The sequence below is a fragment of the Mus musculus genome, chromosome 1, assembly GCF_000001635.26.
Source record: "Mus musculus strain C57BL/6J chromosome 1, GRCm38.p6 C57BL/6J".
NCBI lineage: Eukaryota > Metazoa > Chordata > Mammalia > Rodentia > Muridae > Mus > Mus musculus.
Window position 1 is genome coordinate 185,226,513 of NC_000067.6, and position 27,638 is coordinate 185,254,150.

General features: G+C 45.3%; 1 protein-coding gene, 1 long non-coding RNA gene and 2 other non-coding genes across 5 annotated transcripts in view; 3 read left to right on the plus strand and 1 right to left on the minus strand.

Annotated features, from left to right (window-relative positions):
* The window catches only part of Rab3gap2 (RAB3 GTPase activating protein subunit 2), an 82,669-nt gene that overhangs the window by 22,425 nt on the left and 32,606 nt on the right, over positions 1–27,638 (plus strand). For both annotated transcript variants that reach the window (XM_006497216.4, NM_001163754.1), the window contains exons 3-17: positions 6,449–6,572; positions 7,609–7,690; positions 8,792–8,839; positions 8,919–8,994; positions 9,448–9,549; positions 12,267–12,366; positions 14,150–14,248; positions 20,124–20,272; positions 21,332–21,411; positions 21,501–21,590; positions 23,368–23,507; positions 24,421–24,637; positions 25,152–25,295; positions 25,519–25,601; positions 25,804–25,868. In XM_006497216.4, the coding sequence (XP_006497279.1) occupies positions 6,449–6,572; positions 7,609–7,690; positions 8,792–8,839; positions 8,919–8,994; positions 9,448–9,549; positions 12,267–12,366; positions 14,150–14,248; positions 20,124–20,272; positions 21,332–21,411; positions 21,501–21,590; positions 23,368–23,507; positions 24,421–24,637; positions 25,152–25,295; positions 25,519–25,601; positions 25,804–25,868 (1,599 nt within the window). The remainder of the gene's footprint in view (positions 1–6,448; positions 6,573–7,608; positions 7,691–8,791; positions 8,840–8,918; positions 8,995–9,447; positions 9,550–12,266; positions 12,367–14,149; positions 14,249–20,123; positions 20,273–21,331; positions 21,412–21,500; positions 21,591–23,367; positions 23,508–24,420; positions 24,638–25,151; positions 25,296–25,518; positions 25,602–25,803; positions 25,869–27,638) is intronic.
* Positions 16,414–16,526, plus strand: Snora36b (small nucleolar RNA, H/ACA box 36B). The gene has a single exon (NR_034044.1). It is a non-coding gene; the product is annotated as a small nucleolar RNA, H/ACA box 36B (small nucleolar RNA).
* On the plus strand, positions 16,463–16,531 carry Mir664 (microRNA 664). The gene has a single exon (NR_035529.1). It is a non-coding gene; the product is annotated as a microRNA 664 (primary transcript).
* Gm34882 lies at positions 17,197–21,377 on the minus strand. The gene is made up of 3 exons (XR_373795.3): positions 21,204–21,377; positions 19,188–19,362; positions 17,197–17,825 (listed from the first exon to the last, which is right to left on the minus strand). It is a non-coding gene; the product is annotated as a predicted gene, 34882 (long non-coding RNA).

A 27,638-nucleotide genomic window follows, 5' to 3' on the forward strand; every position in this document is an offset into this window, starting at 1 on the left:
GAATGCAGCATACGGCAAGGTTGGCGAGGAGAAAACTGCGCTGAGAGAGTGTGGGGCTATCAGCACGGAGGTGCTTGTGTCTGTGGTCGGATAGAGCATCCCTGTACTTCCTGGTACTCCTTGAGGACCCCTGCTTACCCTGCAGCTCATAGAGAATAGAGTCCAGTAGAATATCAAAGAGGTTGGCATTGTCACCTCTGTGGGGCAACTCTGGACACTATTGTGTCCCAAGAACCTCTGGTCTCAGTGACTTCTCTCTTCAAAGAAGACATTGCTCCCACTTTGAAGGATGATACAAATAAGAAATGGTAGGAAGAGGTTCCTTCGCTACAGAGGGGTTTGCTTGCTCCTGGAGAATCATCTTAGCCATGCTGAGAAACCAGTTCATACTTGGGGAGGCCTGGGGCTGTGGTCTCTGTCCACCTTCAAGAGTCCAGTTGTCAGTGTGGACTAAACCTCCAGTGACCAAGCAACTGCAGCCTGAATCGGGTTCTCTTTCACGTGTGCTTAACCTACCTCCTAACTCCTCTGTGGAATGCAACACTCCTCTGACATCAAGTACATTAAGAGTGCTTGAGAAACATGTCCCCTGAGCCTGGCAGAGCCAGCTCCACTATGGCACCTGCCTTCCAGAGAGGGTAGGCGTCCCGCTAGGCTTTGTCCATTTATGTTGGTTGTTAGTGAGGTTCCGTCCCTCTTTTTTTTTTTTTTTTTTTTTTTTTTTTTTTTTTTTTTGGTTTTTCGAGACAGGGTTTCTCTGTGTAGCCCTGGCTGTCCTGGAACTGACTCTGTAGACCAGGCTGGCCTCAAACTCAGAAATCTGCCTGCCTCTGCCTCCCAAGTGCTGGGATTAAAGGCGTGCGCCACCACCACGTGACCAGGTTCCTTCCCTCTTACACTTCAAATTGCTCTGGGACACAGTAGAAATCCAGTTGAATTTTCTGGGCTTGTTTCTAAAAGCTGTCTTGTCTTTCTTACACTAACCTACATTGGAAAGGCATCTTTTCACTGGTGCATTAGAGCAAGTGGTAGGAAGGATAGCATTGGCTGGCTCTATTGTAGCCAGATGGTAGACAGGACAGGAAATGGACCCAAGGTAGTTCTGGTCAAGGTCCTCAGCTTCAGTGGTCAGCAGGGAGAATTTCTATTCAAAGTACTTTGAAGTATGCTTCATCTGTTTTACAGAGGGGAACATAATACAGTTGTCAAGGGCCGTCATGATTTACCAGACTAATAGGGCATCGGAGCATGCAGATTTAAAGGGGCCATGTTTATAGGCCAAAAACTGGAATATGAGTCATGGTGATTACAGGGTTTTAGAGTATCTTTCACTTGAAATAATTCTGGAAGATCTCTCACCTCGTAGCATTCTTTCCCGTAGACTTTGGTGCCATTTGCTGCCCAGGAGACACAGCCGGCTTAGTTTAAAGGTTGAAGTGGGCTTTCAAGCCATGCTAAGCAGCTGCTTCAGACCTTCCTGAGAGGCGACCACAGAGCGTCTCTTTCCCAAGGCTGGTTCTCACTATGAGCTTGGATTTGTGCTGTTGACTTATTTCTTCAGTGTTCTTTCTTTCAACACTGATGCGAGCCAGGTGTAGCCTAGTCGTTCTGAGTGGGGAGTGCTTTTGTCCCCTCTGAACACTGACAGTGATCAGGTGTCGTGTGGACAGCCTTGGCTTTCAGTTGGGGGCAGAGGCTGAAGGTCCTGGCAGGCAGTTCCAGCACAGAGGCTAGTTACCCACAGCAAAGCATGATTCCCCTCAAACTGTCAGGAGCCCCGAGGTTCCATGGCTCGGTGCCGAGCTTTTACTTCCTTCCCAGTCTCTGCCTTACTGTATTTTTGTTCTCCATTATTTCTTGGCCTTTTGGAGTGGTGGGCTTCAAAGCATTGATCTGTTGGACATTGGTTTAGTCTTAGTCGGTTCTGATGAAGTGATTTGCTAGTGTGAGGAATACGGTTACACTGATTGCTTGCCTGGCGTTCACAGAGTCCAGGGATCCGAACTGTGATCTTCATGCTTGCACATTAGCCCCGCCCCACCTCCAGCCCCAGGTACTTCCCATCAGCTGTGTGCTAGTGTCTAGTTTGCATTCATTTAAACACCAAAGGCTGGGAGATGGGAAACTAAGAAGTGAATGCATGTGTGTTATTGCTTTTTATTTTTATTTTTTTAAAAATGGGTTCTATCTTTTGTATGTTCTAAATTGTTGGACCCTTAGTATGTTAGCAGACTTTAATCTTAAGACAGTGCAAATGCTCATTAATGTTTTAATCTTTTATTTCACTTGTGGTTGACATTGGACACCTCTTTATGTTTTCCATTTATAAATATTTTGGTGAGTACATGCTTTTTTTTTTTTCTAAAATCTGATAGCAATTTAAAGCCCTTAGCATTTGATTTACTTATAAGATCTATTCTACTTAAACTAGACACTAATTGTTACTATTTACTGGTTGTGTTAGCCTAAGAACTAAATGGCAGTCTCTGGGTTAAATATTATTTGGTACTTTTTTTGACCACAGGGAACCTGGTGGAGCAGAGAGATTTTCTATCTAGTATTACAATCTATCCAGGAAACAGAGACGCATGCTTGCTTGTTAGTTCTGCAGCTCCACTGTTACTACCTCCATGCAGAAAACTGCAGAAAACTCAGGCGTTACATAAAAATGTGAGTGTTTCACTCTCTAAACTAATGGTCATCATTACCAATTGATGGGGCATGTGAGTGGACACTTGCCTGTAAGTAGTGTAGACATAAAGAACAAGAGAATTGGGGTGCATTTGCCTGTTGGGCCCAAGGCCCTGGGCTCAGTCCTTAGCACCAAAAAAGAAAAAAAAAGGGGGGGGGGTCGTAACAAATAATCCTAAATTAGTTGATTATAAAATAAATGTAAAATTTCTGGCTTCCTCAAATTTTAAAAATTGAGATTCAGAATGTAAGCTTTTGTCACTCGTTTTACTTGTAAGAGGGTTTAAAAAAATTTAAACCAAATTAGAGAGAGTTCATGCTTTGCCCCAGTTTGGTTTTGAAAGGACTGTAAGGTCTTTAACTTGAGCAGCTGGGACTCTGATCTTTCCACGCTGTGAGACAGCTGTAGGTTTGACTCAGGGGCTACAGAGCTTTGCCATCTTTGCTCTTTCTGTTTAGTATTTTGAACTGTTCTGTAGAGTTTTGTTTAGAGACAAGCCCCATTACAGCTTCCCCCCACAAGGAAGGAAGGGAATGGAAATTTGAAAAGCATTAGGCATAGCATAAATTAGAAGCAGACTACCAGGAGATGCAGCACGGAGACCTTGCTTTGTGTGACCTCTCTTGCTTTCAGGAGGTATGAGTGAGTAGCTCTGAGTCTGAGTGGCCATCTGCTAGACAGTTCTAGAGCACACCCGTGAGTGTGCCGACAGGCCCTGAGAACACTGGGTGTTGCTGGCCCCTAGAATGTATAAACAGCTTTGAAAGTTAGCCCAGTGAAAAGTACACACTGTGAGGCTGCTGCTGGCTGTGTGGTGGCCATTTCACACAGCAGTGGAGACAACGACAGACAGCAGGCCAGCGATGACTCATCAGCATGGGGCAGCTGCCTACAGCTGAAGGCTGGTCACAGTGCTGTGGGTTTATCATCAGACACACCTTAGAAGAAAGAGTCATTGAACAACCTTGCAGCCTTAAAACCAAAGAAAGGAGAATGATGAGTGATGGAAGCGGCCTGGGTTAGAGACGGTGCCTTCTCCTGGGGCTCTGTGGTGGCTCCCCACTTGGTTCAGGTGAAGACATTCTCCCTGGTCTTAAGGGAAAGCCTCGGTATACAGGCCGCAGTGAAACAGCTTTCTTCCCTCTCCCAATAGTGACGGACGCACTGCCAGTCTTGGAGTCTGGTTTTGTAGGAAACTTGCTGTTTTACTGTGGGGTACTTTGTTTTCTTTCTTTTTAATTTCCCACCTCACTTGGGAAATTAACCACCTTTTCAGTTGGTGGTGTTATTTTAGGATCACTGCCTTCAAGGGGGCAATATTAGTGTCTGTGGCCCCTTATTGTGGATGGGTTTTTCAGAAACTTAATTGGTAGACAAAGGGCCTCAGGTACAAAATGAACCTGCATCTTGCCAGCTACCTACCAAATGTGCACCAAAGCCTTGGGCTTCATGGCTTGTTGTTCTGTACAGCTCACTGCCTGTTGATAAACTGGAAGTACAGCTTCGTGGTAAAGCTAGTAGTAGTTGATCGTGGTCCAGCCTGGGGTGTGGCTTTCTGATTGTTCCTATCCTGGTATATTTTTGTCAGATTGTATCTGCTTTGACTTGAAAGTTCTGACACAGGGACTCCTGCAGACACATCTCTGTTGTTCATGCACGGCTTCTATTTCTACTGCTGCTTGAGCTGGATTCTTAAAGAACCCTTGTTCCTTTCCGTCAGCTGATCACACTTCCAAGAAGGGAAAAGTGAGAGCATGGGGCAGTTACTGAAGGAACTGGGATTACACATAGGGGTGTCACAGGGATTCATTGCTGGGAAGACACCATGACCATGGCAGCTCTTGGAAAGGAAAGCATTTATCCAGGGCTGGCTTATAGTTCAGGAGGTTTAGTCCATTATCGTCATGGTGAGAAGCATGGCAGCAAGCGGGCAGACGTGGTGCTGGAGAGGTAGTTCAGAGTTTTATGTCTGGATCCACAGGAGCAGGACAAGAGAGTGACAATGGGTCTGATTGATCTTCTGACACCTCATAGCCCACCCCCTGTGACACACTTCCTCCAACCAGGTAGCACCTACTCCAGCAAGGCTACCTGTCCAATAATGCCACTCTTTCTGAGTCACTGCAGGCATTATCATTAAAACCGCCACAGAGGAGAAAAGGAAAAAACCTTTTAAAGGTGTGGTTAAAAAAAAATACCTCAAGAAAAAGCATTGGCTTTGCTGGGTGTGGTGGTGTGTGCCTATAATCCCTGAACTATCACTGTTTTTTAATCAAATATTTAATATTTCTCTGTGGTTTGCTCTCTTTCTAGGCCTATCGCCTGAAGATGGGGTTTCACTTTCACGAAGGGACCCAAGACTCAGACTTAGTATCTCGGGTCTCAGTCACTAGCGGGGAGGCTATAGGGTGTGATGGCCTCTGCTCACAGGGGCACCTTGAGGAGTAAAGGACCGTGCTCTTGTAGGAACTATGGATCCAGGAGAATTGTAATCACAGCTGACTAAGACCTTCTGGTTTTTTTCTGTATAAAAATATGTTTTTAAGAGAGTAAGGTAGACAGAGAATTCCATTTAAAAAGAGCTTGATTAAAATATAAATTTTGCCAGGAATAATGTCTTCCTGTTTTCAAGAATATGCAGCCTTCTTAGCTGAGGCTCCACATTCTTACTCCTAACGTGAAGGGAAGCATGTGTTACTACACCAGAGACTGCAGGCCTTAGGGAATCCAAACATTTTCTATATCCCGTATCTTAAGTATCCTTTTGACAGAGTACTATGAAGCCACCAAAAAGACTAAAGAAATTTCTTGTGGCATGAAGAAAGTATGCATCTATTATATGTGCATCTCACAAGAGAAAGGAGGGAAGGACAGTGAATATATTTGCTTGTATGTGTAGCATATCACAGGATATAACAGACATTAATTTATTTCACTGCTTCTCTTCAGAGTAGATCTCTCTCTCTCTCTCTCTCTCTCTCTCTCTCTCTCTCGTGTGTGTGTGTGTGTGTGTGTGTGTGTGTGTGTGTGTGTGTTTTGTGGTCAAAGGACAACCTGGAGGAGTCTCTTTTCTCCTTCTAACATGTCAGTTCTGGAGAGTGAACTCAGGTCTTAAGGCTTGGCTTGGTGGCAGGCACCTTTGCTTGCTTGACCTGAGAGATTTTTTTTCTTCTTTCTTTCTTTTTTTCTTTTGGCGCCATTGGAATCGACTTTCTGTCTCCCTCCCTCCCTCCCTCCCTCCCTCCCTCCCTCCCTCCCTCCCTTCCTCCTTTCCTTCCTTCCTTTCTTATTAGATATTTTCCTTATTTACATTTCAAATGTTATCCCCTTTCCTAGATTCCCCTCTGAAAATCCCCTATCCTCTCCCCCCTCCCCCTGCTCCCCAACCCACCCACTCCCATTCCTGGTCCTGGCACTCCTCTATACTGGGGCATAGAACCTTCACAGGACCAAGGGCCTCTCCTGAGAGATTTTTCTAATGACCTTTTTAATGCCCAGTGAGGTTCCTAGTACTAAGTTACTACTGGAGAGTGATGTTCGTGTGACATTCCACTAATGCTGTGTGTTATTTGTATGTAAAGGTTTTGTGTTAGTTTTCAGAACACATGAGTTCATAGTAGTATTTTGTTATCAATAGATTTTGATGTGGAAGAATTGGGAGTGTTTTTTCCTCTCCCTTTAAGTCAAGACAGACAGGCACAATTGCAGTGCTCTTTAAAGTTTGTGCATTTATAGTAATTGCATTTTTATGCATAGGAAGAAGAAGGAAATACTTCTAAAACACAAAAAAATTCCTGGCTTCAAGAATGTGTTTTATCCTTATCTCCAACCAGTGACCTTATGGTTATAGCTCGGGAGCAGAAGGCCGCATTCCTAGTGCGTAAGTACCCTCTCTTCTCTGCTGCCTCCGTTCTAATGCAGACATTAAAACAGAAAGCCGACTCGGACACAGTGGTATTCCTGCTCTGTATTCTGCATTTTACATACTACATTTAATATAAATGGAATATTTCCCTTTGGGGGTCTGTGTGTGTTTGTGTGTGCACATGTGTGTGCAGGTGCCTGTGCACGTGTGTAGGGCCAAAGGTTGATGTTAGGTGGTTTCTTCTGTTGGTTGCTTTTCACTCTAGCTTCTGAGATGGGGTCTCTTGCTGAGCCTGGAGCTGAAACTGGCTGCCCGGTGGACCCTGGGATCCTGTCTCTGCCTCCCTGGCACTGAAGTGCCTGGCCTTTAGTTTATGGTCTGAGCCAGCTCCTTAGACCCAGAGTACTTGGTGTTTCTTCTGTGTCGCCTCTTTTTTAGCTGTCATGTGACACTTGCAGGAGGATCCTCAGTACTGAAAAGGGCTGGAGCTGGCCCCTTACAGCAGTGGGAAGGGGGCTGGTGCAGCTTGAAACCTCACAGTATTGTAAAGTTTCACTTGGTTCCTAAGTTTCTAGTCCATATGTTTTTGTTGAAGATTAAATATTGAGATTTGAAGATACACAGATTATGAAAGACCTCCTAGAACAAAATAAGATTATATAGAAAATGTTTGTGGGTAGTCTTACAGAGAAAATTCGTTCTCGTGGCATAAATCTAAAACCTTCCCCTGCCATTTGAAAATAAAAGCAGTCTTATAAGTAAAGTCAATAAGATGGTCCATGAGCGTTGGTGATTTTATTCTGCAGAACCTCTGAATAGAGTAGTAAGTTGTGGGTCAAACTGCAGGAAGGAAAGACTACAGGCTGGAAGACCAGACAGTTTTATAAAATGCTTTTGCAAATTAAAACATATGTATTACCTATAATAAATGCCAAGTCAGTTCCTACAGAATTTTATATCTACAAGTTTATATCCAACTTTTCAAAGTGGAAAGATAAAAATCTACAAGTAAGTTTGCTTGTTTTATTTTATCTTTTATTATTTTTTCCAGCAAAATGGAAACATGGTGATAAAGGGAAGGAAGAAATGCAGTTTGCTGTTGGTTGGAGCGGCTCCGTAAGTGCAGAGGAAGGGTAGGTGCGAGCTCGCTTGTTTGTTTCTTTGTGTGTCAAATGTATGAACTGGATTTGTTTGTAAATGCATCTATTTCCTTATTTATAAACTTGTGTGTGTGTGTATATAAGTGTGTTTAAGTGTGTGCATGTGTGTATGTGTCTCCATCACAACTTTACTGGTTGTGGAGAACTATTTGGTTAGCAGATATTGTTTTATTGCTCTTATGATTTTTTTTTTTACAAACTAAGAAAAATATTTTTTAAGATTTATTGAATTTTATTGATGTTAATGTTTTGTCTGTATGTGTGTATCAGCACAAGTATGTGTCTAGTATCCTCAGAGGTCAACTGAGGGCATCAGATCACCTGAGAAACAAGGAAAAGTCAAATAAAAATGGTCCACAGTCTCTTAGTCAGGGTTTCTACTGCTGCAGTGAAACACCATGACCAAGAAACAAGCTGGGGAGGAAAGGGTTTATTCAACTTACACTTCCACTCTGCTGTTCATCACCAAAGGAAGTCAGGACATGAACTCACACAGGGCGGGAACTTGGAGGCAGGAGCTGATGCAGAGGCCATGGAGGGATGCTGCTTACTGGATTGCTTCCCTTGGCTTGCTCAGCTTGCTTGCTTATAGAACTCAGAACTATCAGCCCAGGGATGGCACCACCCACAATGGGCCCTCCCACCCTTGATCGCTAATTGAGAAAATACTTTACAGCTGGATCTCATGGAGGCATTTCCTCAAGGGAGGCTCCTTTCTCTGTGATAACTCTAGCTCGTGTCAAGTTGACACACAAAACCAGCCACTACACACAGGATGTCACTTTGTACCTACTGCCTCTTAACATCAAATTATAGAGAAATAAATAATTAATCTAGCTATGGTGGTGCACACCTTTAATCCCCAGCTCTCAGAAAGCAAAGGTAGATGAATTTCTCCTCAGTTCTAGGCCAGTCTGGTCTATGTCATGAATGCCAGGCCAGCCAGTGCTGTGTAGTAAGACTGCCTCTCCCCCTCCCCCCTCCTCCCCTTCCCCAACCTCATCCTCCTCCCTCTCCACGTTGTTGCTAAGCACAGTGACTAAGCTCACGATTTTGCTTTTGTTCTATCTGTAGGGAGTATGTAACCAGTGCCCTGTGCATCCCACTGGCGAGTCAGAAGAGGTAAGGGTGAGACAGGCTCCTGTTTCTTCTGCCTTGGGGCTGAGACACTGCAGTCATTCATCACTTTTATCTGTGACAGGAGTTCCACTGGGCGCCCTGACTGGACCTGCATTGTGGTGGGCTTCACATCGGGCTATGTGCGCTTCTACACTGAGGTGAGTTGGGTTTCCAGTAGCAGACAGCTAGCTGACTGCAGGGCTGTGCATCCACCAGACTGTCTTATGCCTTTATTACCAGGAATGCAGGTGGGTCTCTAAGAAGGTAGCCTTAACATGAATGCCTAGAGATATGTAGCTGACTCTTTAGCTTTCCTAATGCAGTTGAGATTTCCTATCTGAATGTTTCCTACTGTCATGAAGCAATGTGAACATGTTCTTTGATGGTCTTGGGCTGCTCCTGTGAAAGGACATCCAACCCTCAAAGGGGTCGGGACCCACAGGTTGAGAAGTACTTCCTTATGGGGCGGGGACAGGAAAAGTGAGGAACTGTCTGTAGAAGAAACAGAAGAGAGGCTGTACTGTGAAAGGAGTGGACCCGGGGTCCTTGGGAGACCGTAGGGAAGTGGCACTGAAGAGGAAACCAACAAGGCCCTCTGTGCTTGTTTCTAGAGTGGAGTGCTTTTGCTTGCACAACTTTTGAATGAGGACAAAGTGCTTCAGCTTAAATGCAGGACCTATGAAATCCCAAGACACCCTGGAGTGACTGAGCAGGTAATGTAAGATTGACGCTCTTTACCTTGTAACAGTGTGAAGTGCAGGGCTGGAGAGGGCTCAGCAGTTAGAGCACGGATGCTCTTGTCGAGGACCCAGCTTCATTTCCTAGAACACACATGGTGGCTCAAAGCCATCTGTGACTCCTGTTCCAGGGCTCTTCTGCCCTCCAAAGTCACTAGGCAATTGTGATACACGGACATTCATGCAGATAAAATATCCATATATATATAATCAGTTAGGAAGAAAGAAGCAATATCATTGTTTTGAAGCAATTTCCTTTGCTCTTTTGTTGGAAAATTAAGAGATTTGTTTTATGGCACAGTTAGCTGAGCTGTCATATTCTCAGGAGATAATTGGAAGCTAAATTGAATACCAGTCTTCGTGTTTTATAAGTGCAATGTTGTATTAGGATGATCATCCTAGTGGGTGTTCTGTTGCTGTGTAGAGACACCAACACCATGGCAACCCTTATAAAGGAAAACATTTACCTTGGGGCTGGCTTACAGGTTCAGATGTTTAGTCCGTTATTGCCATAGTGGGCGTGGTGGCATGCAGGAAGACATGGTGTTGGAGAGGTAGCTAAGTGCTCTACATCCACATCAGCAGGAAGATCGAGAGCCACTGGGCCTGGCTTGAGCATTTGAAACACCACCCACACACCAAGTGACACAATTTCTCCTACAAGACCACACCTACTCAAGTCTTCACCTCCTAATGGTGCTGCCCCCTGGTGACCAAGCACTCAAATCTAAGAACCTAAAAAGGTTGTAGGTATATATACGGAATAGTTCCACTTACTATCACTCCTAGTGACCCTCTAGGAAAATTTTTGCTTCCTGTCCCCATAACTCTAGGTTCTGCTGGCTTAGAAGTTTTGGCTCCAGAGAGGGGAGTGCTCCTACCAGGAGCTACAACAAACATTTCATTGAACTGGAAGCTCAGACTTCCCCCTGGTCATTTTGGGCTTCTAATGCCCTTAAACCAACAGGCTAAAAAAGGAATAACAGTGTTAGGAGGGGTGATAGATCCAGATTACCATGGGGAAATTGGATTACCTCTTCACAATGGTGGTAAGCAAGATTATGTCTGGAGTGCAGGAGATCCCTTAGGGCGTCTCTTAGTACTACCATGTCCTGTGATTAAAGTCAATGGGAAACTACAACAGCCTAATCCAAGCAGGATACAGGTATATACAGTATGAATAAATGGACCCAAATTCCATGATAGATTACAGAAGTTATAGAAAAAGAAATGTAGTACAAGAAACTAGATTTTGTCTGTCAGCATCTAAGAATGAATTACTCAATAACATAACTAATCAATCATGCAGTCAAAATAAAGAGAAACACATTAGAAAATAGAGAGGCTGGCTGATTAGCAGAGCACACAAAGTTTGCATAAACTAAAAAATCATCAGAATTGATGCAGAGGGTTAGAGAGGCTCCGAGAAAATGAGGTGATGCAGCCACAGGCCAGAGCTAGGAGGGACTGGACTCAGGGAGGTAGCTGTGGGGTCTGTTTGTTATTTGGGATTTCTTTGTGTGGACTGTCCTGTTCTGGAATCCAGTCCTCTCCCTAGTATTGTGATCATCTTGTCCTGCTTGAAGTTGGATTTCTAAAAATTACGGAGGCGCGGGAGATTGTGACAAAAAAACAAAATTAAATCTTATCTCTGTGCTTACTAAAAACAAAATTAAATCTTTTCTCTGTGCTTACTAAAATGGAAAAAATAGGACTGAGCTGAAGCTCAGCTAACAGAATGCCTGCCTAGTGTCCAAGGCTTGGGCTGAATCCTCAGGGATGTAACAGTATTAATTAGTTAGCTGATTAATTAATATAGCGTTCATTAGAGGCATCACACTCAGTACTGTGATATAGGCCAAAGGTGTGCACATTTATAGATAGATAGATAGATAGATAGATAGATAGATAGATTGATTGATAGATAGATGAAATATGGCTGTGGCACTGGTTACTAGAGACTCTCTCTCTCTCTCTCTCTCTCTCTATATATATATATATATATATATATATACACATACACACACATATATGTATGTATGTATATGTGTGTGTATGTATATATATGTGTGTGTATATATATGTGTATATATATATATATATATACATATATATATATATTATAATGTATGGTAGACTTATGCAAACGTATATGAATTTATTTGAGAATGAGTATTAGGACAGGCCTCTGGTTTCAGTGAGTGTCTGTGAGGTGTTGAAGTGTTTTGTTTGTTTGTTTTTTGCTGTTCTGTTTTGTTTTCACACTGAGTCTCTCTTATGTGGTCCTGGCTGTCCTAAAACTAGGCTGGCCTTGAACTCACAGAGATTCACGTGTCTCTATGGGCATGTGCCACCACATTTGGTCAGCTTCTGTTTTTAACACTTGACTTACATCTTTATAATGGGTATTTCTTATGAACTGAAACAAAATTTTTATTATTTTCACTATTATCCTGAAACTACTTCCTAATACATTTAAAAGCTGTATCAGAGAGAAAGTCAAGTCTCTGACCGGAAAGTGTTCTGAAGTTAGCTCCTACTTCCTCTTGCTGATTTTTTTCCTAGATAGTTCTGTTTCAGAGTTTACTGTTTAGTCATAGCATTTAAATACGATTCTCTGTGGTTTTAAAAAGGAAGATGTTTGTTGTATCTGTTTAAGAAAAGTTTCTTTTTCTTTCTTTATTTCCCCCCAGAATGAAGAACTGAGCATCTTATATCCAGCCGCCATTGTGACGATTGATGGATTTAGTCTCTTTCAGTCTCTTCGAGCCTGTCGAAACCAAGTAGCAAAAGGTAGTTTTTCGGCAAGAAGTGTGCAAGTTCTGGTGGTGATAGTTTTATTCAGTGTGGCCTCCTCCTCGCACAAGCAATGTGCCTCCTGCAGGGTGGACTCTTCATAAGCAGGGGCCGGAGCCTCTGCTGTTGAGGTATTGTAAGTGGATGTGGCAGCCCGAGAGCAGCAGGCTCTCTTCAGGTCACTCATAGCTTGGCTGAGCGAGGATTTGATGCAGCCAGCAAACCTCTCCCTAGGAGAGAAGCTATGGGATCCGTGCACTAGGATCCTCTGGCTCCATCACCTCCACTCACTGAGAATAGAGGCACCAGTGTGTGCTAACTCATTCTCTGTCAGGGGAGAGAGGGCCTGGCAGCTCAGCTTGGCCTCTTTATTGGAAACACTTGTCAATGAAGAGATGCTGGAAGTCTAAGTTGCATGTATGAGGACTTCATTATTATGCTGCATGGATAGCCACAATCATGAAGCCGCATTGTGGTGATGGTGCAGTGTGTGCAGAGACTAGGGTCAGCAGCAAGGGCATTCCCTCAGCACTCTTCACTTGCTACCTCATTCATTCATTCACTCATTCATTCTTGCAAGACAGGTCCACCACTGAGCCTGGAGCTCACTGGTTCAGGGATCTTCCCATCTTCATCCCCCACCAGCAGGGCCCTAGGGCTCATTGTAGATACCACCCTTCGGGTTTTACATGGCTGCTGGGGTTCTGGCCCTCAGGTCCTGGTGATGTGTGAGCTACTAATGGAGCTATCTTGCCAGCCCCTCGAGAACAGCTTCCGTAGGATATGTTTGCTGCTTAGCAACAATAAGGACAAAATTCTAAGTCTAAATTTACATAAGGTGCAAGACAAGCAGTTCCTTGTGGAGGGGAAGTAAGCCTTCACATGGCCACAGTGTGTCCCGGTGGGCAGGTTGTCTTCGCAGGCTGTGATGGGAAATGCTCAAGTGTCAGTTTTATGTCCTTTCCAGTTGTCTAGACTTTTTCCTTACATGTGCGTGCTTTGAATCTTTATGCCTATTTTCATTATCTCTTAATCTGTTTGAATTTAGCCCACTATGACTTTACTATTTTCAATTGGTGAGGTCATCACCATTTTGAGGGTCCAAGGAAGAGAATAGACTGTGGTGTGTGACCCCGGGCTATTCCAAATAATAAATAAATAAGTAACCATTTCCATATTTACCAAAAGAAAATGACCAGTTTTTGTTAGTAAGGTTTCTAATCATAAACTAGGAAGAAATAACTAAGACAGTTCTGTCAATGGTATTGTTGGCCTTTCTTTTTGAACCACAGTCCCCATTTATTTGTGTAAGAATAAAATGTATATGCTTACGTGTATAAGAGTATAAGAAAGTCTGGCCTATTTGCCACGTCTTGTGGGTCGGGTGGATATGGGTACCTCAGGCCTCTGTAAACGCTTATAAAACCAGCTGGAAGCCAGTGCTCTCAGGCAGTGCTGACATTTGCTGTTGGCAGAAGTTGCTGCTCTTATGGTCTTAGATTCTGTCTTTGGTTGGACAGCAGAAAGCTTACAGGCTTATGCAAGTTTGTCTGCCACAGGCGAAGCCTGCTGCTCACTTAGGACCAGCTACAAGGGTCGTTTGGCAGTTGTGTTTTTGTGTTCGTTGCCATGGCATGAATAAATCTCATCTTATGCCTTTGTTATTACTGTGCTTTGTTATTAGTTGACGTTTCAGGGCAGTAAATTGTAAATTAGACGACTTTGATAAAATGCCATCCTATCCATTGTAACTGTTTGGATTGTCTGATCTTTTTGACAGCTGCAGCATCAGGCAATGAGAACATTCAGCCACCACCATTAGCTTATAAGAAATGGGGTCTTCAAGATATTGACACCATCATCGATCATGCTAGTATTGGTAAGCATTGCTAGTTCTACCTTTATTTTTATTCTTATACTTTTTTTTACTGAAACATCTAATAAATTGACATTAATTCTTATGTGAAAAAGAAAGCCACTGCCTTTAGTGAGACACCGGGAAGTCAGTTCCAGTTATTCTCAGTGACGCTTATGTCTTTAAGATAGAGTAGCGGTTTTGATGTCATTTGTCTATGACATTCTGGTTCTTGTAATGACCTTACAGATCAGTCTTGTAAAATGTACCTTGTGGACCAACAGAAAATAAATAAAGCAGGTTTCTTCCCATGAGAGTATTTGAGGGATTATTTTGATAGTTCAAGAATATAGATGTCAAAGACTGGGCATGGTGATACATACCTGTCTGCTAAGGACTTGAGAGACCAGGCAGAAGAAGGATTGGGAGTTTGACGCCAGACTGCATTATAGAACAAGACCCATTATAACTGTCTGACTCACTTGCTCGTTCTCACTCTCACTCTCTCTCTCTCCCTCTCTCACACTCACTCACATATTATATATTAAATATAATTATATATATTATATAAAGGAAAGAAAGAAAAGAAAAAACCTAAAGCAGAAACACTGGGGTGCAAAGTCCTGGCTTGTCCAGAGTGTGTGGCTAGTTGAAAGATCCACAGAAGAGTAGAGCACTGTGGTAGGCTCCAAGGGGGAAGACAAAGGCCCCGCACTGAGCAACTTGACTGAATCTGACAGGAAAAGAACAAGCTCTATAGCCAACACACACACTGGCCTGAAGTGAGTGCCAGGGGAGCTGGTGACACAGCCAGGGACCTAACCTTGAAGGCCTCATGCACTTACACAGGAATGGGCTATCTCAGCCGAGTCAAGAACCGCTGACTTCTCAGCAATAGTGCCCTCACATTGCCCGTTAGAAGAAAACCACTCTGAAGACAGCTTAGAGACTGGAAATGGTCTCTGTTAGTCTTATGGTCACTATTAGGAGAAGATGGATATGTTTGTGCATGCTTATAATTCCAGCTCTTGTAGGAATACAGCAAGTTCAAGGCCAGAATGAGAAATGGGGCCATACTCCACCTTAAGTTTTAAACAAAGAATGAAAGAAAACACTAATAAGGAGACTGTACTAATCTTAGTGAGAAGTAATGGGCTTCTGAATTAAGGTGGAAAAGTGAAAATAGAAAGAGATATACTATTTTAAAATATCTTCCATTGTTGTAATATATGTTAAGAATTTGACCAATGGCTGGGCACTAGTGTTACATGAACGCCTGTTATCCCGGCACTTGGGAGGCAGGAGGCAGAGAGAGGCAGAGGCAGGTGGATCTCTATAAGTTAGAAGCCAGCCTGGTCTACAAGTGAGTTCCAGGACAGCCAAGGCTACACAGAGAAACCCTGTCTCAAAAAACAAAATAAAACAAACAAACAAATAGAACAGCGTATAAATACATAGAAAAAAAGAACAACAGAAACTTTCCTTCTATCCAGAGGTCCTCATCATTGGTGTTTAGCTCCTGGTTTGTGCATAAGTGCATAAGTTATATGCATATTGTCATGTGGGAAGGCAGGTTCTTATAAATAGTTCTATAATACCAACTCCTTTCACATCAGGGTTACTAAGGGGACATTTGTCAGCCTCTGTCCTAGCGGAGGACAGAAGACAGAGGGTGCTTGGAAGGCTTGTTTACAGAGATGCTGCTATCCGGACTTGCTATTGTGTAAGCCCCAGCAGTGTCCATACACTAGACTTCTTAACAGCCAGGCTGTTAGCCACAGCCAAGCCTGAAGAGTTACAGGCCGGGGGCCATCTTCACACTCACAAATCGTGCCTGGGAGCAAGATGAGTCTTCCTCAGGGTACAGCCAGCTCTCGGGGAAGGAGCCCTTTCTCTCTCTGGTCTCCTGATGGAACTCCTGTTGTCTGAATTCAGGCAGAAGTCAGCAGGAACTGTCCAAAGCCTGCTCTAGGGAAGGCAGGAGTTATGTGGAGGGCTGGCTGGCAGAAGGTGTCTGGCACTCAGGCCTGCTGATTCTGTCTGCATAGTCCTGGATACCGTTCTTGTGTGGAATACTCTATGTATTGTATATGTAATGTGTGGGATGCTCTATTGGTAAACACTTCCGTGTGTCTTCAGTTTTCTGCTAAGAGAAATGTCAACATATGATTTCCAAAGTGTTGAGTTCAGCCCAGGGTCCCCTCCCTGCTCTGCTAATTAGACTTTGGAACATTGAAGCTGGCTGGGGAAAATGACTGGATAGAAAACATTATTCTATTCATTTACTCCCCAGCCTACACATGAAAGCAATAACAGCACAATAACTTTATCTACATCTTTACATAAAGGTCTTAATTAACTCATTCAGTACATAAATAGCTATTATTTAGGGAATAGTGCTGGTGCTGGAAACACAACAGCCCGGACGCCGCCCTGAGAAAGCTTCTATTCCGATGATAGAGATAAATAGGAACTAAATGAGTAGGTGGTGCTGCCAGAACGCCAGTAGGCAGCATGGAGGAAGCCAGCAGAGAGTTTAACTGAGCATAAATTCTAACGTGGAGTGGAACAGCCCTTTCACAGGGGTCACATAGCGGCTATCTCACACATCAGATATTTGCATTGCAATTCATAACAGTAGCAAAAAGACAGTTATGAAGTAGCAACGAAAGTAATTGTACAATTGTGACATGAGGAGCTGTATGAAAGGATCATAGTGTTCGGGCGGTTGAGAACTGCTGCTCTGGTGTAGAGGACGTGAAGACATGGATGCTGAGGACAGGCCTCTCCAGAGAACCCAGCCAGCCAGCCAGCCGTGGGAAGCTTTGTAGTCAGAGCATCCTCAGCAGAAGCCAAACTGTCAGCCTGGGGACCCCAAGGACCTCAGAGGACTTGGAAACAAGGGCGGTCAGTGTGGCTGACAGGGTGGGAGGAGAAGGAAGCCAGCTCAGACATGACAGAAGGGTCAGACGTGAAGATAAGGAAGGTGCATTTTATTCTGAACTTGGTTTCTGAGAAAGCCAGGCCTATGTAGAGAGGCCCTGTCTCAAACAAATAGACAAGACCAAGAAACACCCCTGGGGTGCTGCTTAGAAAGAGGTGTGGAAAAGGAATCAAAGCAGCAGCAACATAGCTCAGGCATGTGAGAGTATGGACTTAGAGCGGATGCAGCAATCTGACGTTTGTCATACAGTCGCTCAGGTCAGTTTGAGAAGTGAGAAAAGGGACACAAGGACTCACTCCCCTCTTCCCCTAAGTGACAGAATCACACGTGGCACCTGCTCCCTGAAAGGAGAATAAAGAAGATCCTTAGGGGGCCAATCTCGCAGAGCACAAGTTGGGTTTTGCATGTTGACTTCCGGCACATTCCAGTAGAGCATCAGTGGGCAGACAGGTGGTCTGAGGCTCGGAGGCAGTGGGATGACTGCACACACAGTTGTCTTGGGCGGGTACTGTCAAGCAGCAGCATTCAAGAGAGGGTGCTTCTCTGGACCTGGCAGCCTGGAGCTCCTTACTGACTTATAATGAGCAGTTGGGGGAGACAGGTGAGCACAGGAGCCAGGCTGGGGTGGGTTTGTCTCACAGTAAATGTTTCCATGGCCTGTTTTCAAAAGTTACAAATAACAAGAGATAAAATCACAGTGTGTCTACTCTTCATCCCCAGACAGTCCTGGTCAGATCTTTGAGCTGCACATTCTTTTTTTTTTTAATTTATTTTTTTACACTCCATACTTTAGTCCCCTCTCTCCATCCACCCTCTGACTGTTCCACATCCCATACCTCCTCCCCACCCCCCTGTCTCCATGTGGATGTCCCCACCTCCCACCCCACCTGACTTTTAAACTCCTTGGGGCCTCCAGTCTCTTGAGAGTTAGGTGCATCATCTCTGAATGAACACAGACCCGGAAGTCCTCTACTGTATGTGTGTTGGGGGCCTCACATCAGCTGGTGGTGTATGCTGTCTGTTTGGTGGTCCAGTGTTTGAGAGATCTCGGGGGTCCAGATTAATTGAGACTGCTGGTCCTCCTACAGGATCCGCCCTTCTCAGCTTCTTTCAGCCTTCCCTAATTCAACCACAGGGGTCAGCTGCTTCTGTCCATTGGTTGGGTACAAATACCTGCATCTGACTCTTTCAGCTGTTTGTTGGGTCTTTTGGAGGGCAGTCATAGGTCCCTTTTTGTGAGCACTCAGTAATTGTGTCAGGCCTTGGGACCTCCCCTTGAACTGTATTCTACTTTGGGCCTGCCACTGGACCTTCTTTTCCTCAGGCTCCTTTCCATTTCCATCCCTGTAATTCTTTCAGACAGGAACAATTATGGGTCAGAGTTCTGACTGTGGGATGGCAACCCCATCCCTCACTTGATGATGCCCTGTCTTCCTGCTGGAGGTGGGCTGTGTAAGTCCCCTCTCCCTGCTGTCTGGCATTGCATCAACCTCCTATTTCCCAGGATTGTCTGTTTCCATTCTTTCTGCTGGCCCTCGGGGCTTCAGTCCTTTTTCCTCACCCAGTACCAGATCAGGTTCCCCTCTCCCTCACACTCCCTACCTCTCCTCCATCCACTTTCCCTCCCAGGCCCCTCTCCCTCCCTCCTCCCCTCCCTCCCTCCCTCCCTCCCTCCCTCCCTCCCTCCCCACTTGTGATTTAGGATCCATGTGTGAACATTTTTGCTGGATGTACAAACTTGCCCTCCCAGATTCAGGTGTAGTTTTCCTCCCCTGACACGTGTTGTTCTTTTCTCGCTCTTCGCCTGCTCCCCTCCTCCCATTGCACGCTGGGCCTTTGCCTGCTCTGCTGCTTATGGGCCTCGCCTCCTAGTCCCTGTCACTGCATCCTGTTGTGCTGATCTGGCTCCTCGGAGCACCTGGAGCCTTCTGCAAACACTGGGTTGCTGCTCCCCTGCCTGGAACACTGCCCCCCCAACCCCCAGCCACTCAGCCTTCCCTCAGTGCAGGCTCCATTCACCTGTCACACTGGCAGGGAGGTTCCTCAGATACGGGGAGGTGTGGGAGTTGTCCAGTGAGCTTCACTTTATGGAGATTTAGGTGCAGAGAGAATCCAGTGTACTTTACAGTATGGAAAGGACTTGTGTTCAGGGAATGCCTTCAACAAGATTATAACCCCAACGGGAAAGTCTCAGCTACGGAAATAAAATTACAGGTGAACGTTTTCTCAGGCAGCAGTAAGGTTTACATCATTCTAATGACAAGAGTGAATATGAAATGGCTTTTGGAGGGATGAGAGGGGAAGAGGGCCCTTAGTAAGCTGTCTCACCCTATGTGCTTGAAGCGTAGCTCTGCAGCTTGTTACAAGAGACAGGGCTTCCCTAGGTACAGCAGCCGAGCACATAGAGCAGTGTGCACATCAGAAGTTAGTACTGCTGTAGACCAGGCTAGCCACATCTGACTGGGACACCCGTGCCAACAGTCTAGTTTGTTTAGCATACGGAGGCAAAGGACCAGGAGTTGGGAGAGGCCTTGTGTGAACAGCTGTTTCTTCAAAAGCAGAAACTTGAAGTTAAGGTTTCCTCTGGAGATCATGTAGAGTAAGATTGGTGCAAGGACTTCGGGAGGGGCTGGGGCAGAACGTGGTTCTGAGCTGGAGAAGAGGGAGGAGAGGGACAGGAAACACAAGCGGTGCCTGATGAGCAGAGGAGAAATAGCAGGGGTGGCGAAGTTGAAGCAGTAGAGAAAGCAACATGGCTGCAGAGTCATGAGAGTAACAGAGGTGGAGCAGGCTGTGCCTGCCGGGCAGCTTGGTGCTCTCTAACGTGGGTATTTGTAGCTTGGCAAATTACTTAAAACTCAGTAGCATCTTAAAGCACAAGCAAAATAATATTTAAGTGAAGCCATTTTAATGTTTTCTAACTGGTTTTTATCTTCTTTTTCTTTTAATTTTAAGGTATTATGACTCTGTCACCATTTGATCAAATGAAGACTGCTTCCAATATAGGTGGATTTAATGCAGCAATTAAAAACAGTCCGCCTGCCATGTCTCAGTACATCACTGTGGGCTCCAGTCCGTTCACTGGCTTCTTCTATGCTCTCGAGGTATGAGCTTCAGCATGGGCAGAGCCACTCTGAACTGTCTCATTTGCCTAAAGATTAGATACAGACACATAGCCTTAGAGAGATTAAGTTGCATGTTTCACCTGAAGCTAAAATGAATCACAGACTTCTTCTAAAGAATTTTTTCTTTTGAAAAAAAAAAAAAAAAAAAGCTGAGTTTGATTGCCAGCAACATATAAGAGATGTGGTGGTGCATCCCTGCAGTGCTAGCACTGGGAGAGGTGGAGGCAGGAGGGTCAGAAGTTCAAGGTCATCTCTATTACCTAGCAAGTGTGAAGCTAGCCTGGGCTACCTGAGGCCCCTGCTCCGTCCATATGTGTGTGTGTGTGTGTGTGTGTGTGTGTGTGTGTGTGTGTGTCAGCAACAGCACACCCAAGCGGGGAAAAAAACCAATAAATTTGTGGTCTCTGAAGCCCTGAGTTCTTTGGCAGCTGAGCTTTGTTTAAATATTAGTGCAACTGCTAGTTGTTAATTATGTCAGCCCTCCAGGGATTGGACCAAATGAGGAAGTGTGGGACAGAACAAGCGGCCCATTATAGTTGATGCAGGCTGTGAAAACCGTTTCCTCAGCTAGAGAAAAGCTAGGTGTCCATTCAGAAGTACTTCTCACAGCCTGCTCTGGACGGCCTGACCCATCTTTTCTTTTATACAAATATACATTTTTCTAAAAAGTAAGCGAAGAGGCAGTTTCGTACAGCTGGGAAGTCCACAGCACAGCTAGACAAGGCCGTTGTCTTATTGGCCTTGGTTTTCACTGAGCTATAGTTTAACGAGAGAGACCTTAAAGGTTGGTTACGGGCCAGCAGCAGCTGAGCACAATGCGGAGTTCTTGCTTCCCAGAGTGTTAGTTTTCATTGCTGAGGCCAAAGTACTGACAGGAGCAACTTGTGGGTTCACTGTAAATCAGTTGTACCTTGTTGCTGCTGCTGAAGTGGACGCTCTGTGAAGAGCTCCTCCTGCAGATTCTGGAACGGCATCTTTATTTAAGGCTCCTCTAGAAGCAGGCGTCATCTGTGTTCTCTCTGTGTGCCTCTTCTACAGGGAAGCACGCAGCCTCTGTTGTCTCACGTCGCGCTCGCTGTTGCAAGTAAGCTGACCTCCGCCCTCTTCAGTGCCGCCAGGTAATGCGTTTTAGCTTGCTCTGAGTGGGAGCTGCCTTGATTGTGCCTGACCCTCGAAGCTAGCATTCACCTGTGTCCGCTCTCCTCAGTGGTTGGCTTGGTTGGAAAAGCAAGCATGAGGAAGACACTGTCCAGAAGCAGAAGCCCAAGATGGAGCCGGCCACCCCACTAGCTGTGAGGCAAGTCCGCCATGCTTTTCTCTCGGGGTGCTCTGAGCAGCCTGTAACGGTTACGCTCACCTGGGGCCCTCAGCTGGTTTTCTGATGCTGTGACTCTGGCTTCTGAGCTTTCTCCTCGGTGGGATTGTGTGCTCAGCTAGAACAAGAGCTCGCTGAGGACATGAGTCTTCAGAATGCCGGCTTGGATGGCTTGGATGGCCTTCCTTTTTTGCTGTAGAACGTATCAGTGTGTCTGAAGAGCAACTCTTTTTTGTTGTTTAATTTTTTGGAAGAGATGGCTTGCTTTTTGCTTGGCTTTCTTTTTAATTGTTGCTCATGACCTGATATAAAATACCACCATAAAGGAAGTAATATTCCAAATCCTCTTTCTTTTCTTTTTCTTTTTTTTTTTTTTTTCTCTTTTGAAGACAGGGTTTCTCTGCATAGCCCTGGCTGGCCTGGTAGACCAGACTGGCTTCAAACTCAGAATATGCCTGCCTCTGCCTCCTCCTAAGTGCTAGGATTAAAGGCGTGCACCAGCACCACTGCCAAATCCTCTTTCTAAAGATGTTCTTCACCTAGAGAAAGCAGGCTAATGAACTGTTAGTAAAGTCAGTTTTCTGTGGTTTGTAGGTTTGGATTCATTGCTCTCTAAACAGAGGCTCCAGTCACTTTTCTTCTTGGCAGTTCTGGGACCCTTCACGTGGGCCAAGCACTGCACCGCTGACCTGTGTCCCAGCCTTTCCTCCTACGCCATGCTATAACACACCTGAATTCTGAATTCACTCAGCAACCAGAAATTGGTCAGATGGCCTTTGTGTCACACCCACGTGACAGGGTCTGAGCACTGGAGGTCAAGGCCTTCTTCTGTGCGAGCTCTTTCCTTTCCGTTTCCTGTTTATCTCTGCCGCACTGAGATTCACATAAGTTGGTTATAGGCCAATAGCACGTTTGCAGAAACTCTTTAGAAAAAGAAAAGTTCTTGTTTTAGGCAGCAAGTTAGTTGTTTTTGAAGTCAAAAATATTTGACAAAAACAACTTAAAGCAGGAAAAGTTTATTTTGGTTCGCAGTTCCAAAAGGATTCGGTCTGTTGTCAGTTGGTCCAATGTTCTTGAGCAGACTGTAAGAGTGGTGGGAACACATGGCAGAGGAGAGCCATTAGCCTCTTAATCAAGTCCAGAACGATGGGACCCAGGAAAAGTCCAGAGGCTTCCATAAGGCTTCCAGGGACATTCCTCAGTGACCTACAGCTTTCAATTAGGTGTCCTTTTCACAGCTCCCAATAATGCCATCATACTATAGATATGTCAAAGGAGTCATCGGTTCAAGGTCAGAGCCCTCATCTAATCTGGAGACGCACTAGAGACACTCCAGGAGTGTGCCTTGTGAGGGTCTTAGGGATTGCTCATGGTTCCTCACCATTCCAGACATGAGAGTGAACCCTCACAGATAGACATATTAGTGTCAGCATGGTGTGCTCTCCAGCACTGAGCACACACTGGGGAACGGAAGCGAAGACGCCTGTGCTGGAGCCTGTCCTGCAGTGCAGTTGGTTATGGTGTCTCCTGACACAAGACTCTTCCTCAAAACCAGAAGCGACAGGGTCGTGCTGAGGGAATGCTTCTTTTCTGTGCTTTATGTTGTACACATAAACTATAATGGAGTATTAGACCGGGCAGCGTAAACAGTTTTTCATTTAGAATAGACACAGTCTATTTTATGTATGCATTTTATTATCCCACATCTCTAGCTTTCCGTGTGATTTTAGCTTTTATTTGTTTATTTTTTTAATGACAGATTTGGACTTCCGGATTCTAGACGCCACGGAGAAAGCATATGCCTGTCTCCTTGTAATACCCTGGCAGCAGTCACAGATGATTTTGGCAGGGTTATCTTACTGGACGTAGCCCGAGGAATCGCAATACGGATGTGGAAAGGTACTTTCCTATAAAAATGGAGAAAAGCTGCCGTACTTTTTACCTCAGTAGTGAGCAACTTTATCCTTCAGCGTCTGGTTGGTCACAGCGTTCAGTTCTCTATGACTTTTCTTTCTAATATCAACTCAAGTCAGTCACCTCCGACAAGCAGTTATCATCGACTAAAGCACTGGCTCTTTGTGTGGCTTGCATTTGTTGTTTGTGCTGCTGGTTTTGCACCCAGGGCCTTGCTCGCTCCCACTGGACTCTGTCCTACTCAGCTGCTGCTGCCTCCTCCTCCTCCTCCTCCTCCTCCTCCTCCTGCACTCTGGTCAGTCCCATCACTTGCCTCTCCCTATGTGCGGGGGGCCACTGTTGCTCTGGCGTTGCTGCCTGGGTCCTCTGGCTGCTTCAGTCACTTGTGATTCCCACAGATATTGGTGATGAGAGGGCCACCCCAAGGAGAACAGCATCAGCTATTGGTGCTTCCCTGTGCCACCCGCTTTCCCTCTCCTGTGCCACCAAGGAGCTTCACTCGCAGGAAGGCCACTTTCTCTCTTGACTGTATTTAACTAGCCAAGCTAATACTCTCCCCAGATCTGTTTTTCTCTTTAAGGAAGGAATTTTCAAAGAGAGGATAGGAAGGGAATGGGAGCAAAGGCAGGGATAGACTCAGGAAGCTTTGGTGATGTCTGCCATATTTTCTTTTTAAAGAAAAGAATGATCTGAAGCAAATATAATGGTAAAATAATGATATCTGATGTTTTGGTGACAGGTTATTACATTTTTTTTCACCTTTTCTGTTTAAGGTCTCTAATAATAAGAAGATAAAGTACCTCTCTGTCTTCCCTTCCCCTAAGTAGTCGGTAGTGCCTGAGGACCTACTGTTGAGCCCAGATGAATAAACTGACTGCTCCCTTTCTCTGTCGGCAAGGGTATCGGGATGCGCAGGTCGGATGGATTCAAATTGTAGAGGACCTCCATGAACGAGTGCCAGAAAAGGGGGGCTTCTCCCCCTTTGGAAATACTCAAGGGCCCAGTCGGGTCGCTCAGTTCCTTGTGATCTATGCACCACGAAGGGGGATTCTGGAAGTGTGGAACACACAGCAAGGACCTAGAGTGGGAGCTTTCAACGTGGGTAAACACTGCAGGTGAGCTGCAAGGCCGCCATCCGCTGCTCCCTGAGAGGAACGCAGGGGAATCCCCTTAAAGCAGCAGTAGATGGCACGGCCTGGAGAATTGCGGAATGCTCTGTCTGTCATGTTTTCCCTATGAGCCTGACATAGACTTGAGGATCATGTGTTACATAACAAGGAAATAACACTGAGAACACCACAGTCGGCCACTGACTTCCGTGAGTTTGCTCTAGCCATTTGAAAGCCATTTTTCTTACATTGTGAAGACCCCCAAAGGGGAAATTGCAGAGTTTCCCAGTGATGATGAAAAGCAAGGCATGTACCGTATTTGCTGTTAGACTGTGGTTTGTGTTCATACAGTTCCCTAGAGCCCTGAAGTAGACCTCCTCTGTCTGAGTTAGCTGCACCTCACTTAGCTCCCTGGCATCAGTGGGTACCCCTGAGTTGATGAAGATGTAGCTGTGGTTGGAGCACCTTGTGGGATTTCTCCTCCTGCTGATAATCTTACCCCTGGTGTGTGATTGCCTAGGCTACTCTATCCTGGCTACAAAATCATGGGCTTAAACAACGTGACAAGTCAGAGTTGGCAGCCTCAGACTTACCAGATCTGTCTTGTTGACCCTGTGTCTGCAAGCGTGAAGGCGGTGAACGTGCCTTTCCATCTAGCGCTGAGGTAAGAACTGCTGTGTGCGTGCGCCATGACTGCTGCACACGGTTTGCCTGGCCCGCTACCTTGGGCTCTTTTGTTCCTTTGTGTTATATTTAGCATTTGACCACCAGACGATCCCTTTAAAGTGCAGCAGGAAACATATAAACAGACAAAAGATGACTTGGATTGCATCGGGATTAGGAGGAACAGACACACGTTGTATAATGAGTTGTGTTTATTATTTTAGTGATAAGAAGAGTGAAAGAGCCAAGGACCTGCACTTAGTGAAGAAACTATCAGCCCTGCTGAGAGCCAAGTCCCCCAGGCCGGGTAAGTGCCTCTCATCAAACAAAGGAACCACCTCACGGGCACTGTGAGGGCCTCAAGGAATCAGAGCCTAACTGCTCAAGAAGATGATGATGTGGGGCAGGGGCTGTGGCTCCTTTAGGATGGCAGAGGGCAGACAGCTGTCTTCCATAGAAACCTCTTCCTAGAATAAAATGAATATTCAGTCTGATTTTTCTCATTTTAGATTCATTTGAAACCGAAATAAAGGAGTTGATTCTTGATATTAAGTACCCTGCAACCAAGAAACAAGTAAGTGTGTGTAATAGTGGATTTTCCTGCTGAGAAACCGATGTCACTCAATCCTGAGAAAGGTTTTATTTTTATAGCCCCGTGCAGGGGTGAGTACCTGTGGTCTCTCTTTGTACAAAAGCTTAGGAAATATTAACTATACATGTGACTGCATGTGCTCTATGTACACACATACATACAGGACCTCTGAGGAGGCCAGCTGCCCTTCCTCATCCCAGTCCATCTCCACCCCAATGACTTTGTGTTTCTTGCTGATACTGCATTTGAGAAGCTGCTCTGCAGTGTCATGATGTGTTTTCAGTTTTTTACAGTTGGAGATATGTTGTCTGTTGTGTTCTGTGACTGTTAGTGTTTCTCCGAGTGCCCATGCTGAGTGGATCTACAGCTGGAGCCTGTTAGCGTACGTGCTATAGCTCACATTCACTCTCCTGCCGTCGAACCATTTAGGTGACTTCCAGTTTTTCAGCCAATCCACAATGTGTTTCCCAGTACATGATGCAGGTGTCTATTGAACTTAACCCGAGGGTGGGATTGGCGGGCCGTGAGTTTTGCGGTTGTGTTGGCAGATGACACGTCTAGCTGCACTTGTCCTGAGAGTCCTGGGCACCGTGGCCCCACAGTGCACAGTATTGCCAGATCAGTTTTGACCTTACTGACCTGAAGAACTCAGCCCCGTGACACTTCCCGCACTTTTAAATGTCAGCCACAACCTGTAGGCTGTCAAGCTTTTGACCTGGCCTTTGCTTTTGCTTGGTAGGTAGCTCACAGACTCGGGCAAGTTCTTTTTATTTACAAAAGACTGCTGACAACCAGCTAGGTACACAGGGCGGTGCCTCTGCAGACGGGTGTGCAGCCTCCCTGTCTCTCCAGGAGTCTCTGCATGCTACAAAGCGCCAGCTATCTGAATCCAAGGCCACTATCACTGCAAGAGTTTATGGAGGTTTCATTACTTCGATTGCACCATTGACTGTTATTGGCCAATTTACCCCTTCAGTGTTCCTCCCTGGAAGCTAAAAATTAGAAATCTCTAAGCTCCTGGCAGGTTGCCATGGTAGCCAGCCCCATCTTGTGCCTGTGCCAGGGAGGGACTGCCTCACTGAAGCAGAAGGTATTTGTGTTCTCTCCAGCGAAGCTGCAGAGCTCTCAGTTCTGCATCGGGAATCTGGGGGCAAACAGGAAATGTTACAACGGAATATTCTCCCAGTTTCTCTGTCCGCAGGGATTTTTAGCACCCCCGTTCCAGGAGCTGGGGCCAAGACCAGTCAATAGAACAAAAGATTGTTTAGCACCTGTCACTCAGGAAATTACTGTTAGAAACCATAAGAGCTGTGAGCAAGGAACCGAGGGCAAAGATCAGTGTGCATATTATTATTTCACAATGTATGTGGGAGAAACCGGTAAGGAATGGTTTATATTGGAGCCATTTTTAAAAAATACTTTATTAGCCAGGTAGTAATGGCACATGCCTTTAATCTTAGCCCCCAAGAGGCAGAGGCAGGCAGATCTCTGTGAGTTCAAGACCAGCCTGGTCTACAGATTGAGTTCCAAGACAGCCAGGACTACACAGAGAAACCCTGCCTCAAAAAAGCAAACAAACAAAATACTTTACTGTTTTATTATTATAGAGCAAAAAAGTCTCTGATTTTTGCTCTAATTTTCCATTCCACTGACTGCTAATTGGCTTTCTCTTCCTCAGGACAAAAACCTCAGTTATTGAAGACAGCACTGTGATAGCAATGTAACTAACCATCTAGACAGTTTAGTGAGTCA